Source organism: Nematolebias whitei, chromosome 17, assembly GCF_014905685.2.
Source record: "Nematolebias whitei isolate Nwh7 chromosome 17, NemWhi1, whole genome shotgun sequence".
NCBI classification, from domain to species: Eukaryota; Metazoa; Chordata; class Actinopteri; order Cyprinodontiformes; family Rivulidae; genus Nematolebias; species Nematolebias whitei.
Window position 1 is genome coordinate 3992761 of NC_056514.1, and position 15480 is coordinate 4008240.

Here is a 15480-nt window from a genome sequence, read left to right on the forward strand (position 1 = left end):
CCAGAGGAGGGACAGTGGTTTGGACATGTCCAGAGGAGGGACAGTGGGTATACTGGTAGAAGGATGTTAGACATGCAGCTGCCAGGAAAGAGACAAAGATATGTGGATGCAGTTAGAGAGGACATGGAGGTAGTTGCAGTGAGGACAGAGGATGCAGAGGACAGAGATGGAGGAGGACGATGATTTGCTGGGACCCTTGAAGAGCAAAACGACGAAAGAAGATGGAGGTACAATTTCTTTGTTTAACTATCCGATGTAGTTCAGAGTCAGAGTTTCTTTATTTGTCGTTCGCACCACATGTGGTGCATGAGATGGAAGGAAATTGTGTACACAGGGTCTCAGTTACAACCATGAATAAAAATGTAAAAGAACAACTGTAATAAGTAGTTGCTATGCATTGCTCTGTAGTTACCATGTTCATTATGAATAACACATGGATTTATGAGATTTGCAAATGATCACATTGGTCTTTTGGGGCACTGGTATGTTGTGTTTAAGTACTTCTGTACTCACATGAGAAGAGTTGTTATTCTGGCTGGATCGTGACCTTCGTCTGGATGTGATGCCAATGTTTTCTCCTTTCAGCAGAGAGTGGACAACGTCATCGAGAAAGGTCATCTGGATCATAGATGGATCTACGTTCTGTGGTTCTAGTACCTGAACACACACAATCATAATTTGAGCTTATTCCACTAGAAAGCATATTTATTAAACTCTAATCCACTGCTGTAGTTCAATTTTTACAATGTCAGAATAAATGGATAACACAGTTGGCAGCTGAGGCCCACTGCTGGTTCCATATGAGCAGGGTGTGGTCCACCTCAGGTCTGGATACATGAAGATTGGGTGCAGAATGTAGTCATGCAGCTGTTGCATCTTCCAGCAGGTCAACCCAGACTAAATCAGCACTGGGATGGAGTTGATGCCTGAGTTGATCCAACACATGTTCAGGTGTAGAGAGATCAGAGGACCTCACCATAATGCAGGCAGTCCACAGGAACACGTGTGTACGGGTGTTGTCTTTTTCAAAGACTGCACTAAGATGCTGTCTCAGAGGAGTAAGACATGCAGACAAAGGATGCTGTTGGCATTGCACTGCACTGTCAGGGTCCTCTGAATCTCTACCAAAGGTGACCTGAAGGCAGACTCTATGGGTCCTCACACCATTACACCAGGAGTAACACCAGTGCCTCTATTCACAATACAGGTGTATTACCAGTAGTTCAGGCACCCAGCCTCGTGCAGTCTCACAATGTGATCCTTATCAAACTCCATCAAGTGCTGGTAATACTGTTCAATGAGTGTCCGAGGTACCCTCTGTCTGCTGACGTTCACCTCATGGTTTTGACTGACAGTTGGACACTTTGGCATCTGTCTGATAACACCACACAACTTGTGATGCCACCATTTACACCTTCAGTGCCCGCTCCAGATGTGCCTGCTTCTTGTAAACTTACCTTCCCACCCCTGTTCTGCATGTGAACCAAGTTACTTCATTCATTCATTCTGGTTCAATAACATTTTGTTTTGTCACCAGTGAGTACATTTTAAAATACATTAAACTTCTTCAGATGCAACTATTCATATAAAGTCCATACACATATTGCCTATACGTAGGTATACGTACCTGATCATTCATAACGACCATGTTTCTACTGAAGAGGTCGTGGTGTGTAATGATTCCAGTGAACCATTGGGTGGCGGAGTCCTGTCTGTATACACGCACTCGGTAGCCATTTAATGAGTAGGGACCTGAAGGCAACACAAAATTTAGGATGAATTTGTTCAAGTTCTTTATATCAGGTTCTCGTTTTATGATCAAACGCTGATGTTGAATTATACAGTTAGCTAAATATAATGACCAAATGAACCAGCATAAATTAATGTTTCAGCAGTAAATGCTGCACAAGGGATTCAATTACTGTCTTTAAGGTACTAAAAAGTTTACCTTGCATAAAAATCTCCTGCACTTTCTGGTCTTTGAGCCAGCCCTTCACTTCTTCGAGGAGCTGAGGGTTGTCTCGAAACACTGGGTTCTGACTGTCCACCTCATCCTGAGAGACACAGGACATTAGAGGATCAGCATCCTGACCAAAACATGGCAATAAAAAGACAAACACGTTAACAGAAAACAAGTTTCAAAAAGAAGCTCATGAAAAATTGCATTCATGTAGGTTCAATGTACCATGCTTTTATTTTATTACATTATGGATAATAACATTTTGAGATGCTCCATGCAAACTATGGGCACAAAAAAAACTCAGAGCTTTTGATCATTCAGTAAATTCACAGACTGTATACATGTCCATGTCTGGGGACTTCAATCATAAAGCAAGCACACCGTTTAAATGGAATTAAACATTTTGATAAGATTTGTCAGTAAAATATTATGATCAAAATATGTTTTGGTCACAAAATTTGGTGAGATGCACAACTTTTTTTTTACTTAAAACTAAACATTTGTTTTTAAAGAAAGAAAAGAAAAGCATCAATCTTTTGCAGCAGCAACCAAATGTTTATTCTTCAAAGCTGAATGAAAAAGTAAAATATTTTTTTCTGACAATCAAAACCAACAGAAACAACAAGAACAAAGCACAGCCACATGTTCTGCTTGTAAAGGTAGGCAGATGAAGTGATGAGCACGTGCCGTTGTGTGGAGCAGCCTGGCCCAGAGTTTACACTCCTATACCTTGTAGGCTTATGAGAAGGTGCAGCAGCACCTGGAGGAGCACAGGTAAGCAACAACAACCTGAACCTGCAGTAGGGAGTCCGGAGGCACAGCTCTGCTAACTGCTCATCTCCACAGGCCGGCCACACCTACACTCATTTGGGTCAATGTTTTGTCCCTCAACAATAACATGGACTAGTAATAAAAATAATAGTGACAAGGTGGAAGCTGGCTGTGTACATCAACAAACCCTGTTAACAGGCAGAGGTCATTTTCACACACTGCACAGCATTTGTAGCTAACGTCAGTAACAAGCCGACTCTTCTGCATGCACAGAGCTAACAGCAGTTACTAAAATAGCTGCACACGTACCATATCTGTTTGCAGATTGCTTAAGAATTCTTTGTTGAAGGAAATACAGTAGTCCCTGGCGACTTCGTGGTTCGTTTATTGCAGACTCGCTCTATTGTGGTTTTTCAAAATAAGATTGGACATGACACACAACTGGCTGATTGATGGACGAGTTGCACGGTCGGCATAGCATTTTTACTTAAAATGAATTATTTTAAATTATTTAGCACCTCCTTTGTGCAGCCCAGAGCTGCAGGATAAACTTCCTGCTGCAGCTGATCAGCTGTTCTCGTGCAGAGCGGAGAAGTGGGCGTGGCCAAGAGCACTTGCAGATGGCAAAGAGCAGAGGAGGCAGAGAGCTGAAATCATGACTTTCTGAGCTCTTTTAGAGCGTTTAGAGTTTAGAAACATTGTTTAGAATATTGCAAGAGTGTGGGAAGGGTTTAAAATGCCTTAATATAAAATACTAAAATAAACTACTACACTACTTGTACTACTATTCCTACTTTGCAGTTTTTACTCATCACGGGGCTGCAGGGTACGGATCCCCCGTGATAAACGAGGAAGTAGTGTAGATCATTTTACAAATACAAGATCACCTGCTAATCTGTGATTAATTTAGTCAGAATGTTTCAGACTGGCTCATTGGGTAGTATCTTATTTTATATATTTATTTGATTATAGATTAGCTTTCATTTTTTTGCTTTTATTTCACCTGGATTTATTTTATCCAGCCTTGTTATTTTAACGTGAAGCACCTTGTTTTTATTTTCAAAAGTGCAACAGAAATATATTTTACTTATCTAATTCCAAATGTTTTCCAGATAATTCAGTGGGCTGAAAGCCAACAAGGCTGCGCTGACTGGGTGTTGTGGAGTCATACAGATGACCAGTAAACTCCCTGGAGGCAACAAACACTTCTCTGCACTTTCACACACCTTCAAACTGAGTGTTCAGCAGCGAGGGTTTGCAAGGTCACTCCTGTGTTCAGACTTAATTTGAAGAAGGTTGAAAGACATAAAACGGTGCATCCTGTCAAACTCAAACTACAACTGTAAATGCACTTAATATGATTGTTTATACACATATGTTCTATAACCGCATGGCAACATGGTCAGCAGTATGGGCCTGATGGTCTACTGTCATCAGGGTTTCCATGTTATGAGAAGAACCTGAAGAGTATGGAGGGAATCCTTGACCTAATGTCCAAATGTTAACTTATTTACTTAATTATGAGCGTCAGAAAATTATGAAATGGGGTGAATAATCCAGTTAGATCAATAAAACATGACAGCATAAATAGAAAACATCTTGACACCACAAAATAAACGAGTTGCTTAAGAATAGCTTATAATATTGGTGAGCGGTAGTGCAGAGGTTGGGGGGGGGAGGCCTATGATCAGGAAGTCACCGGTTCGAATCCCCTGACAATTTGCCCTACTATGGGCCCTTGAGCGCACGGGGGTGTCTGCTGCCCTGTTCACATGCGTAATGGAAAAGTGCAGGTCATTGAGAATTACTGGAGTAAAATAAAATAAATGAAGTTCAATGATCCCAGCAGTCCGTTTCACAAATGAACAAAGGACAATGTGTGAAGAATCTGGACAGGACGTTGTCCGCTGCTGACCAACAGTGTGTTGCGAGTTCTCACAACAAGACATCTTCTAAAGGGCCATCTGGGTTTGACACATGTAAAAGTAACAGGATATGATGCACAACTGCTGAGGATATTGCAGCGTTTTGTTCACATGCCCTTCAGGGTGATGAACGAGGCTGCTGCATCTGTAGTCACTGGATTGAAGAGGACCGTTTGCAGTTTGCCTGACAATTTATTCTTGTACCGACACTGAAACGGACTTTCTTCTACAGGTCTCTCTTGTAAACGAGCCCTCGTGACTCACTGAGACTAACCTGTATAAATAAAGGTTGGATGAAAAAGAAGTGGTACGAATGTAATTTGACTTGAGCATTTTTATGACTTTTGTTGTAAACGAAAGCAGAGACAATAACCCCGACTTATATCAACAGAAAGTCAACTTAAGCTGTACACGTGTGTAATGTCCAAATAAGGTTAGTTGCACAACTGTGTGTGTGTAAATGTGCACGTGTTTGGTGGAATTTAGTCTAACGCTTTAGTCAGCACAAAAACTTTCATTATCTGCCTCCTGTTCTCAGCATTCGCCACAACTTTCTAGCAACAGAAATACACAGACTGAGCCGGTCTCCAAACAGTGACTTCATTGTGCACTTTATGCCAAACAGACTGAAGCCCAGCCCCATTCCTCATCTTCCTCCCCCCGTTTTTCCTGTCCAACTGGATAAACAGAGAGGGGAGTGGTCATGGATCCACAGCTCTGAGTGAGAGAGTGTGTATTTACTGCTGTCGTTCAAAGGTCTGTTGAAGAATAGGCGGCTCTGTGCAGGGATAAGTGATTTAAGAGTGAAGGAATCTGTACAGGGGTGAGTGGAAGTACTTCTGTGCAGTCCACGATGCCAGGAAGACTGAGAGGCTCCCAGTTTCCTTCAAGTCACATGGTTGCACCCACTGCTGATGATATAGATGACTGGGCAGGAGTCAGCAAGTGAGTTCAGCTGGAAAGATCCATCTCCAAAAGAGACATGAGGTGACTGGACTAGAGACGGGCAGTGATTTCTAAGTATTCAGAAGTCTTGCTGTAATGGGTCAAAGAAACAAGCAAGCACCAATGTCCCTGGTCACTGAGGGACTTGAATTGTGAGTGTTTGTGGTTTTCGAGATGACTGAATCCAAGTTAATTTTTATACATATATGGCGACAGCCATCTTGAATTCTGGCATAACAAACCACTTTTTGAAAGCAACATTTCGTATGCCTAGATGCTGCCACACACCAAAATGGAAGTTGGTACTAGGGCTGAACAATCAATTGCATTTGCAATAATGTCCCTAAATGATAAAAGAAGATTTTGTATTTGCAAGGGCTGCAGTTTGCCTGGTCACGTGATCTGGTTTTGTGACTTACGAGTGAGCGGAGCAGAGCAGGGAGCAGAAGTCAACACTGAGCTTTAACTGGTTTCACAACAGGCTCAGGCTCGACAGAAGCTGACACATCTGAAAGTTTGGTACCAAAGAGCGGCAGCACGTCCGTTCTTTGAATCATTTGGCTATAAACAAGAAGACGCTGAAAACAACATGTATTGTGCAGAACCTGCCGTGCTGCTGTTGCTACTTCTCCAGGTAACACCACAAATCTTTATGAACACTTACAAAAACACCACAAAGTCATTTTTGAGAGTTGCGTGTCTAGAACGCCAACAACCAGTGCTTCACCTTCAAGTAAGCAAAGTATCGTCCGACAGGATCGCTGACGAACTGTTCCAAGGTGTTACTCCGTATGAACATGGTTCAAAACGGCACGTGGAAATAACTCGAGCACTGACGGAGTTCACAGTGAAGGCACGATGCCCATTAATACAGTGAGCAGGCCCGGCTTCACAGCTTTGGTAAACACAGTGGATAAGTGGTACAGAATGGCCTCGTGCACACATTTGAGCCACGTTTCTGTCCCGCAGCTTTACAAAAAATGTAGAAACAGAGTTGCAGCGGAGCTGAAAACAGTGGAGTTCAATGAAACTGAAGCAGATTGATTTATTATCGCTTGTGTTGTTTGAACAATACATGAGAAGAAAAATAATCACATATTCAATCGCAATATTAAGTTCAAAAATCACAATTAGAATATTTTCCAAACTCGTTCAGCACTAGTTGGTACCACAATTATTTTTCAAGTTATGCTCACAACGTGCACGGACGGATGAATGAACTGATGGTATTTCCAATTCCCCCTCTTTGCTCAACAACTGTGAACAATAACTGCTCTAGGATAAAAGCTGCTCTATAACTTCATAGTCATTGTTTTTATTGTCCCATGATGCCTCCAGAAAGCAGCAGTGTGAGCGAGGAAGAGAAAAATCTTTCAGTGATGCTGTGTGCTCTCTTTAAGCATGTGCAACCATAGCTCTGGTCCAAGGTGTGGAGCTGGTGTTAGTGATATCCTCAGCTGCCCTAATAATGCTCCAACAATGTTTTTTATTCTTAGCTACGCCACTAACATACCTAATAGTGACTGCATATATGTTGCACACCTTATGGGCACATAGGTAAAAGGACACCAATAACTTTAGGACTAAATTTAATATTTTTCAGTACTTTTAAAAGTAGACTCTCATCTTGGTTACCAAGGATGCACTGGTGTTCCATGTTGCATCCTTAGAGAAAAGGGCCCCCAGGCATTGAAGGAAAAGTCTAGTTCCACTTGCTTAACAGTGACTGATGGTGGTAACTCTTGTTTCTTCTGGAAGTCCATAATTATTTCTTTAGTTTTCCTTGTGTTCAGTTTTAAATTGTTATAAGATGACTATTCAGTGTAGTTGGTGACATCCTCTGGGTACGCTGTTTCCTTGTTCTTCCTGATCCGTCCAATGACTGCTGTGTCGGCAGCAAACTTAATAATTGCAGCGTTGTTGTTGGAGGCCCAGCGGGGAGCTCATGCCGAGATGATAGAGGGTCGAGAAGTGCTGAGCCTCACTCTTTGGTGTCTGTTTGCACATATACAAACGTTAGTCACTGCAGCTTGGTTACCCTCTGCGTAAAGAACCGTGCAGGCTGATCTGAACCTGTCAAACCCAATTTATTTTAGAGTCTTTTGTTAAATCCTGAAATACAGAGTCAGTGAGACCTTTGAATGTTGTGTCTTTAGCCATTGCCTGTTTGTCTCTATGTGTCCCTGTGATGGACTTACAGCCTGTCCAGGGTGTACCCCACCTATTGCAGGATGCTGGATACGGGCACCTGAGACCCCCATTACCGAGAATCGATGAAGCAGGAAAAGATAATGGCTAAACTTTAACCATTGCTTGTGTTTTCAACAATTGCCTTTGTTTTAAGTCTGTTAAAATCATTATGACACACACCTGCACTTTCACCTGAAAATTATTCATGTGGTTAAAATAATTGTGTTTTGTCTTATGGGAGACTGCAACGAAGCCAAGATTCAACTTGTCTGCTGCTTCCTTAGATAGAGAACTTTACTAATTGTCTTTTCTATGTATTTTAATGTTTCTGTAAAGTGTCCTGAGACAACTTGGTTGTGATTTGGTGCTATATAAATAAACTGAATTGAATTATGTTGTACTTGATTTGATCATTGTTTTATGATGTGTGCCACAAACCTCTCAGCCACTCACCAAATTGTTATAAACGTACTATAATGCTGATACAATGGCTTGCTAATAATAACTTGGCAGTGTGTTAATATTATAGCAACAGTCATCACAGGTGTTATTCTTTTAACTGCTCCTGTCCTCAGGGGTTACCACATTGAGCAAATTCACATGAAAGACTTGACAACTGTTTAACGCTAGATGCCTTCCTGACCCAACCTGGGTTCAGATTTACAGCTTCAGGATTAGAAGACCACGGCGCTGACCACCAAACTACTGCAGCCCCCAACCCCACTCCGCAAGTGGTAATAATCACAGTCATTTTTAAAATTAATTCAGTTAGATCAAATTGTATTTATTTTAGAATCCCACATCAATCGCATACCATTACAAACTCATACCCGACTAGATTCTGGATTGATTTCTTCATAAATTTATTAATATTTTTATTATAATCCTGCCTATTCTGTTTAAAACAGATCTACCCTAATGTGTTAAATAATCCCAGTTCAACCAAGAAAAAATAAAAGTTTTTGCTTCTGTTAATAGTGTATTTTTTGCATGTGTAGTGTTAATTACCTGGTACGGTTGACAAGCTGAATGGTCAGAAAGAAAGTCCAGTTGTCGGTCCAACAAGAACTCCACTGCTGTTACTGACGACAACAGGTTCTTCCCCACCACTGGCTTGAACGCCTGCAAACACAAACAACAAAACGTCACCCTTAACATCAGTAGGAGAGTTAAACTGTAAATGGACTGTACTTATACAGCTCCTTTCTATCTGATCAAGATACTCAGAGCTCTTTACTACAATCTGTGCCTCATGTACCCATTCATACAGCTCTATACTAGATCTCTACAAAGATAATCAGAGCTTTATCACATTCAAACACTGATGGGACACATCAGAGACAATGAGGGGTTCAGTGTCTTGCTCAGGGACACTTCAGCATGTGACTGCTGGTGGATTCGAACCTCCAACTCTTGCATTGGGGGACGACTGCTCTAACCACTCAGCCACAGCCGCCCTGAAGAAGTGGAGAGGCAGAGAAGAGAGTGAGAGTAGGCTGTGGGAAAAAGTTTAAAGTCAGACGTCTGACAGTTCAAAGGTAGAAAACTGCTTTAACACAATCAGGTGCACAGTACGAAGATATCTGTCAGGCTTGAGCTTAGCAGGTACTGCACCGACACCAGACCGTGCACCTTACACCTTTACATGTGACTAGACTCCAGGACTGGGCAGGGGGTGGTGGCGCAGAGGTTAGAGAAGGTGGGCCTGTGATTGGAAGCTCATCGGTTCAACTCCCAGTACCGACAACATCAAAAATGTGGGCGGGAAAGGTGAAGCACCCACACCTGCCTCCACCCTCATTTGCCCCACTCTGGGCCCTTGAGCAAGGCCCTTAACCCCCACCTTCTGCTCTCCCGGGTGCCCTACATACAGCTCTCTGCTCCACACAGAGGCTGTGGTAGCTCGGTGTCTGTGGTTGTGTCAGGAAGAACAACCAGTGTAAAAAATAATCACCAAGCCTTCGTGCAACTTAGTTCACTGTGGCAACCCCTGAAGAAGGGAGCAGCCGAAAGAAGAAGAAGAAGAACGACTCTAGGACTGGGCAGTAACATTACAGATTCATTTCTTTGGATTTAGACTGTTTATAACTAGTTGGCCGTTCAAAACTGAAAGAAAGTTGTAAGGCAAAAGGCTCTTTTGCAGCAGACTCATTAAAACGTGACTGTTTGCGATCAGTAAGTCACGCCATGTATTTTTAAAATAATATTTAAGAATCACAATCTGAATCCATGGGCACCGTTTGGAAAACTGTATCCAAGGCTGTGAGTGTGCACATTATTTTGTTGCCCACCCACTCCGTACCTACCTCAGCCCACTTCAGCAATTCCCCTATCATTATTCAAGGAGGATGCCCGTAACTCCAGCAAACACGCCCCCCAACATAAATGTCTAAACATGTTTGCACGTGACCAAATCTGTGGCCAAGGGAGATACATCGTCACCATCCATCAGTCTGGAAAATTTATATTTGCCAAAATGGCAAAAAATAAAAACATCCTTTCATTGGCAAGTGTTGGATTTCATATTTTTATACCTTTTTATATTTCCTATCAAGCATTCAAATGTCATGTTATACAAAGTGTGTGTGTGTCTTTCTTCCAGGGTTGCACTATATTTATAGAAAATGTTTGCTAATTCTAACTAGTTGACCTTTAAATATAATCTCATATTAGCTAAGGATAATTTTACAAGTTCACATTTGATATATTACAAGCAATCAAGTCATGCCAGATAGCAGATTGATTAACATAAATAAAGCTAGAACACATTTCTTTAATTTAGACAATATAGTTTGACTAAATAAGATCCCTCAGGCTCTCTCTTAATAATAACCATTAACATTTAATCACTGTTGAATACAGGGTCGGTTTAGCTGAGAAGACACAGGGTTAATTGTCACAGTAAGCTACAACAGCAGAAGTATAAAAAGGATCAAGTAAGAACACGCAAACATGAGTTAGATAACAATTAATAGTTATTAATTATTCCTAGAAATAAACAACTTTAACTCAAATCATTTGGTATCACTAAGGTACAATCACGTTAAACAAACGGCTAAAACGAACGATTTCAGTGTGCCATAAACTTTTAACTAACGTCCTTCAGGGGGCGGGCTTCTTATACATTTTATTGTTGGATGTAACTGGGACCCCGTGTACATAATTTCGCTCCACCACATGTACCACATGAGGTGCGAATGACAATAAAGAAACTCTGACTCTGACTCTGACTCTAAACCAGTAACCATGGGAACTGAAGGGGCTAAACCAATCAGAAGAGCTAGCTTTTTCAAGCTTTTATAAAAGCCGGAAATGACACACGCTCATCGAGCATTTCCGGGGAAGACCAGACCGAGACGGTTCGTTCTTTAATGCTCCAAATATATGCATATATTTTATTATGTAATTGTTTGTCTCTGAATATCTGTAATCCGTTGTCAAATAAATCTTTTGAACTAAGGTGCTCGCTTCAGCTGTTTTGAACACGACGGTGGCTTCTAGCCACAACACAAGTTTTAGGAGTTTTATCACCGTTACCACATTTTGACTCATGAACATCCATCCATCCATCCATCCATCCACCCATCCACCCATCCATACATCCATCCATACATCCATACATCCACACATCCATCCATCCATCCATCCATCCATCATCTTTACCCGCTTCTTCCATTTTGGGTCACAGGGGTCACTGGTACTCATGTCCAGCCATCACTGTGTGAGAGGCGGGGGACACTGTGGACAGGTCTCCAGTCAATCACAGGGACACAGACACAAATGAGACAAACAACCATTCACTCTCTCTACCCAAAAAGACCCCCAGCCGGTATTTGAACGAAGGCAACCTGCTCGCTGAGAGGCAGCAGCTCTATCAACTGCACCACTGTGCTGACTCGTGAAGACGATGAGGGTTATGTTTAAAAATGTTCATTACTTTGTCCCTAAAAGTATCTGAAGATTAAAAACTGTGAGACTGGTAAACACAGGCAAACAATTTTTTTCAGAATCAATGCAATTTATTGATTTATTATATGCCGGTATTTATAATTTATGAGTAATTAATTTTTCATATTTTATAATTTATTTAAGTACATTCAATCAAGAATGTCGTCAATACACTCAAAATGAAAAGTGTTTATTTTCTCCAAGTTAAAAAATAAACTTAAAACTATTAAAAGTAAAACATAAACTTGAAATCTTTGAACATCTCCCTACCTAGCTGACCCCCACTATAACAATATGAATTATGTGCTCCAAAATGTTCTTTTGTTATGTGTTAATGTTGAATGGTATTTAAATCACACTTTTTAATGTAATAGCAATGGCAACAAAAAACATGTCCGTTGCATGGTTAATCTGGAATGGTTCACATCTATTAGAAACCCTTAAATGCTGTAAATATGCAGTAATAAGACCATCTGCTGCAGTGTAACTGGAGGACAACAATGCTTTTTAAAAGAAGGGATTCCTCTCGGCAGCACTGAACTCAGGTTGGTGCACTTCAGTCGCATTATATCATTTTTACAACCACATCCAGCAGCAATGCCTGATAGCCATCAGTCAGCTCAACAAAAATCAATGCTGATGGGTATGAGCGAGGGTTATATTGAAAGAGAAGTGTTTGCCTGTAGTGGGTTACCAGGGTTGGACCTACTCAAATACTGTATATGGCTACATAAGAAGGTCTGTGTGAGAAACACACATCACAAGAAGGCATTCTCTCTACAGGTAAACATGTCTGACATTTCCTCACACATCACTGACACATGCTTTAAAACCTTTTGGTGCATTTTAAACATTTTTTTAATTAATTATTGCAGAAAATCTCTTTTTTTGACAGTGTCACAAAAACTGCAGATGACGAGTCCTATTTTAACCTGTGTTAGCACCTAGCATGATAAGGTGCAGCTGTATGACCTGAAAGTATTCTGAAATGTACAGTGACTGGATGAACACTATACTGCACCAGAGAACTATGAACTGCCCTACTAGACATTTGAACTAGACCTTAGCCTTACTGCAGAGTTTTGGACCAGGCTGACCCACCCTCCCATCTGTACGGTCCTGGGCCCCTGCTCTTGTCCACCTACCAGCCACTGCTGCAAACTTGAGGCAAACATGCAGAAATTTTGGTATAACGCGTACTTATTTTAGCACAACAAACTGTTTAAAAGCAGAGAAAGTATTTTAACAAGAGCCAATCTCAGCTGTCACTTTATGATTTAGGATTATAGCTCATAATTATAGCTAAATGAGCTATAATCCTAAATCATAAAGTGACAGCTGAGATTGGCTCTTGTTAAAATACTTTCTCTGCTTTTAAACAGTTTGAAATTATGAGGAGGAAAAAATTAAAACTAGGGCTGGCACTTTACTGTCAGCAGCTCTGTTCATATCGTTCCTTGTAAAGAGATATCTATATAACGATCTGGATCGTTTGCAAACGCCCCCAGGCTACATTTAATGTTTCTGCTCTTATAAAATTACCATAGCCACCATGGGATGACAACACTGTGAATTAAAGTTTAATCAACCCAAGCTACAGTTGAAAAACTCTCCAATGAAAAGGGCTTCAGGTACAGAGACATGTGTTGCTGCTATTTCTGCTAGCTGGAAACATTCTTAATCCTTCATTTTCACTTATCCAATGGATTCATGTGGAGGGGAATGCATGTTTTGACAGTAAAAGTGAGCTTATACACGACCATAGTGTCCACTGTAAAACCATAACTGCCAATATTCTCATCATAAGAGGCTCCTAAATGTTTTTGTTTCTTTGTATGCGCTGTACGTAAAATAGGCAAATAAATACCACTGCAACTACACAAACCTCCATTAGGAAACATCTCGGTGTGTCACTACCAGATTCTGATATAAAAAAGGATGGCTGTAACCATTGCATCAGTTCTTTCAATTTGCCCGTTAACTTTAAATATTCCAAACTCACTGCCCATCCCTACTGTTGATGGCTCATTATTGCTAAAGTATGTGAAAAATATAAAATTTTAATGAGGAATATGACTGAGGTGCACACAAGATTGGCTGTATTGTGTAAACAAGTTTCTAGACAGGCCTGTTATTTGAATTGCGGTTTTAAAAAGAATAAAATATAGTGCAGTGCTTTAAAAATAAAATCCCACCTTGGTTCTGATTTATTTTCTTTCTCTTTCACACACACACACACACACACACACACAAGGAGTTGGAGAGATCCCACTCAACTGCAACTGGGTCACATCTGCCACAGAGAGCCAGCCATAAAAAGGCTTCTGTGTATTTACAGACGTATACAAGAGAGATGAACAAAAAACACTTGTGCTCACTGTAAACACACAACAAATACAAAGCAGTAAATCTGGACAGGAATATGCCAACTCAAACTTTTCTTCAGTAAGAGGCAATAATAAAATTATAACACTGTGTGCTTGAAAAAATAAATACAACCACAACCACAAGCTCAAAATGAGCCCACCATCAAATGAAAAAAGATACAGGATGATGACGAGTCTCCAGGATAACACAACGCAGCCGGTGTTGTCCTGAGTGTTCTGGCATGGATGAATAATTAAGAAAAGAGTGGCAGCACATAAAGGACATGATTAAGCTAATGCATCTAGTCAAAGGATAAACTCCCAAGGTTGAAAAGATAAATGAGTTTGTCAAAGAAGGTGATGTATTTTTTATGACAGGTCCTGCTCATTACGTGTCTAAAATGGTTTTCACACCAAAATGTTCATCAACCAAACAGTATGGGTCAACGACAAACCCACAAACTCAAAGACACTTCAGGTGAAAACAAACATGTCAAAGCACTTGTGACAAACTGGTAACACCAGATGTGTTCCCTGTTCATGGCATGCAGTGATTCCCCGAGATCAGTTCCCTGGGCAGGGCACTCGTCTAGTTTTTTAGTTTTGTTCTCGACCGGGGTGTGTGGAGACGGAGACACGTCTGTGTTGCAGTGTGTAGTGCTACATTACTTTCAGGGTGGGGGGTTGAGTGAGAGAAGCAAAGTGCAATGTCTTGTCAATGTCTTGTATTGCGTACCACTAGTTTAGTGCTATGCCTGTGCTAACAGACAGAGTGTGTGTGTGGGGGGGTAGGACGTTTGTATTTTTTGTTTGAATCTAAACAAAAGAGAGGCATTGTTGTCAAAAGCATTTGTAATGTGTGTATGTGTGTGTGGGTGTGTGTGTGTGTGGGGGGGGGGGGGGTCAGGGGCTCCTCCACCAGAAAATTTTGGATAAAGTAGATGCCATTTCCTGTATTCTGGTGTACAAATCAGTTTTTATTTACAATTTGTTTAGTGTCCCAACTTTTGTGGAATCCGGTTTGTTTTTAACGGGTTGTTAAACGTCTACATCTACCTACATAAGTAAACACTTGATTCAGTAACTATTTTAGAGAGCAAGGAACAATGCCACACACACCCTACAAGCACCGGCACTAACGTAGTGCTAAACTAGAACGCGCAATACTGACACGATACATAAAATTTAAATAGAGCTCTGCAATCTAACACCCCCCCCCCCCATCAAGTGACCTCAGAGAAAAACTGCATTCATTGTGGTTCGTTGTTGTAGGCTACCAGGAAAACTTGGGAGTGGATATTTAGTGGTTTGAGTCTTCTCCTATTAACCATGTGCAATGGATTCCTTCACAAAGAAATAGAAACAACACTGGGTG

The 15480-nt window shown here is 41.0% G+C and overlaps 1 protein-coding gene across 2 annotated transcripts in view; it reads right to left on the reverse strand.

Moving 5' to 3' along the window:
• jmjd1cb (jumonji domain containing 1Cb) overlaps positions 1-15480 on the reverse strand; it is a gene marked incomplete at its 5' end in the record, with an annotated part of 77339 nt that overhangs the window by 33803 nt on the left and 28056 nt on the right. For both annotated transcript variants that reach the window (XM_037691324.1, XM_037691325.1), the window contains 4 exon segments: positions 514-657; positions 1628-1752; positions 1949-2054; positions 8800-8913. In XM_037691324.1, the coding sequence (XP_037547252.1) occupies positions 514-657; positions 1628-1752; positions 1949-2054; positions 8800-8913 (489 nt within the window).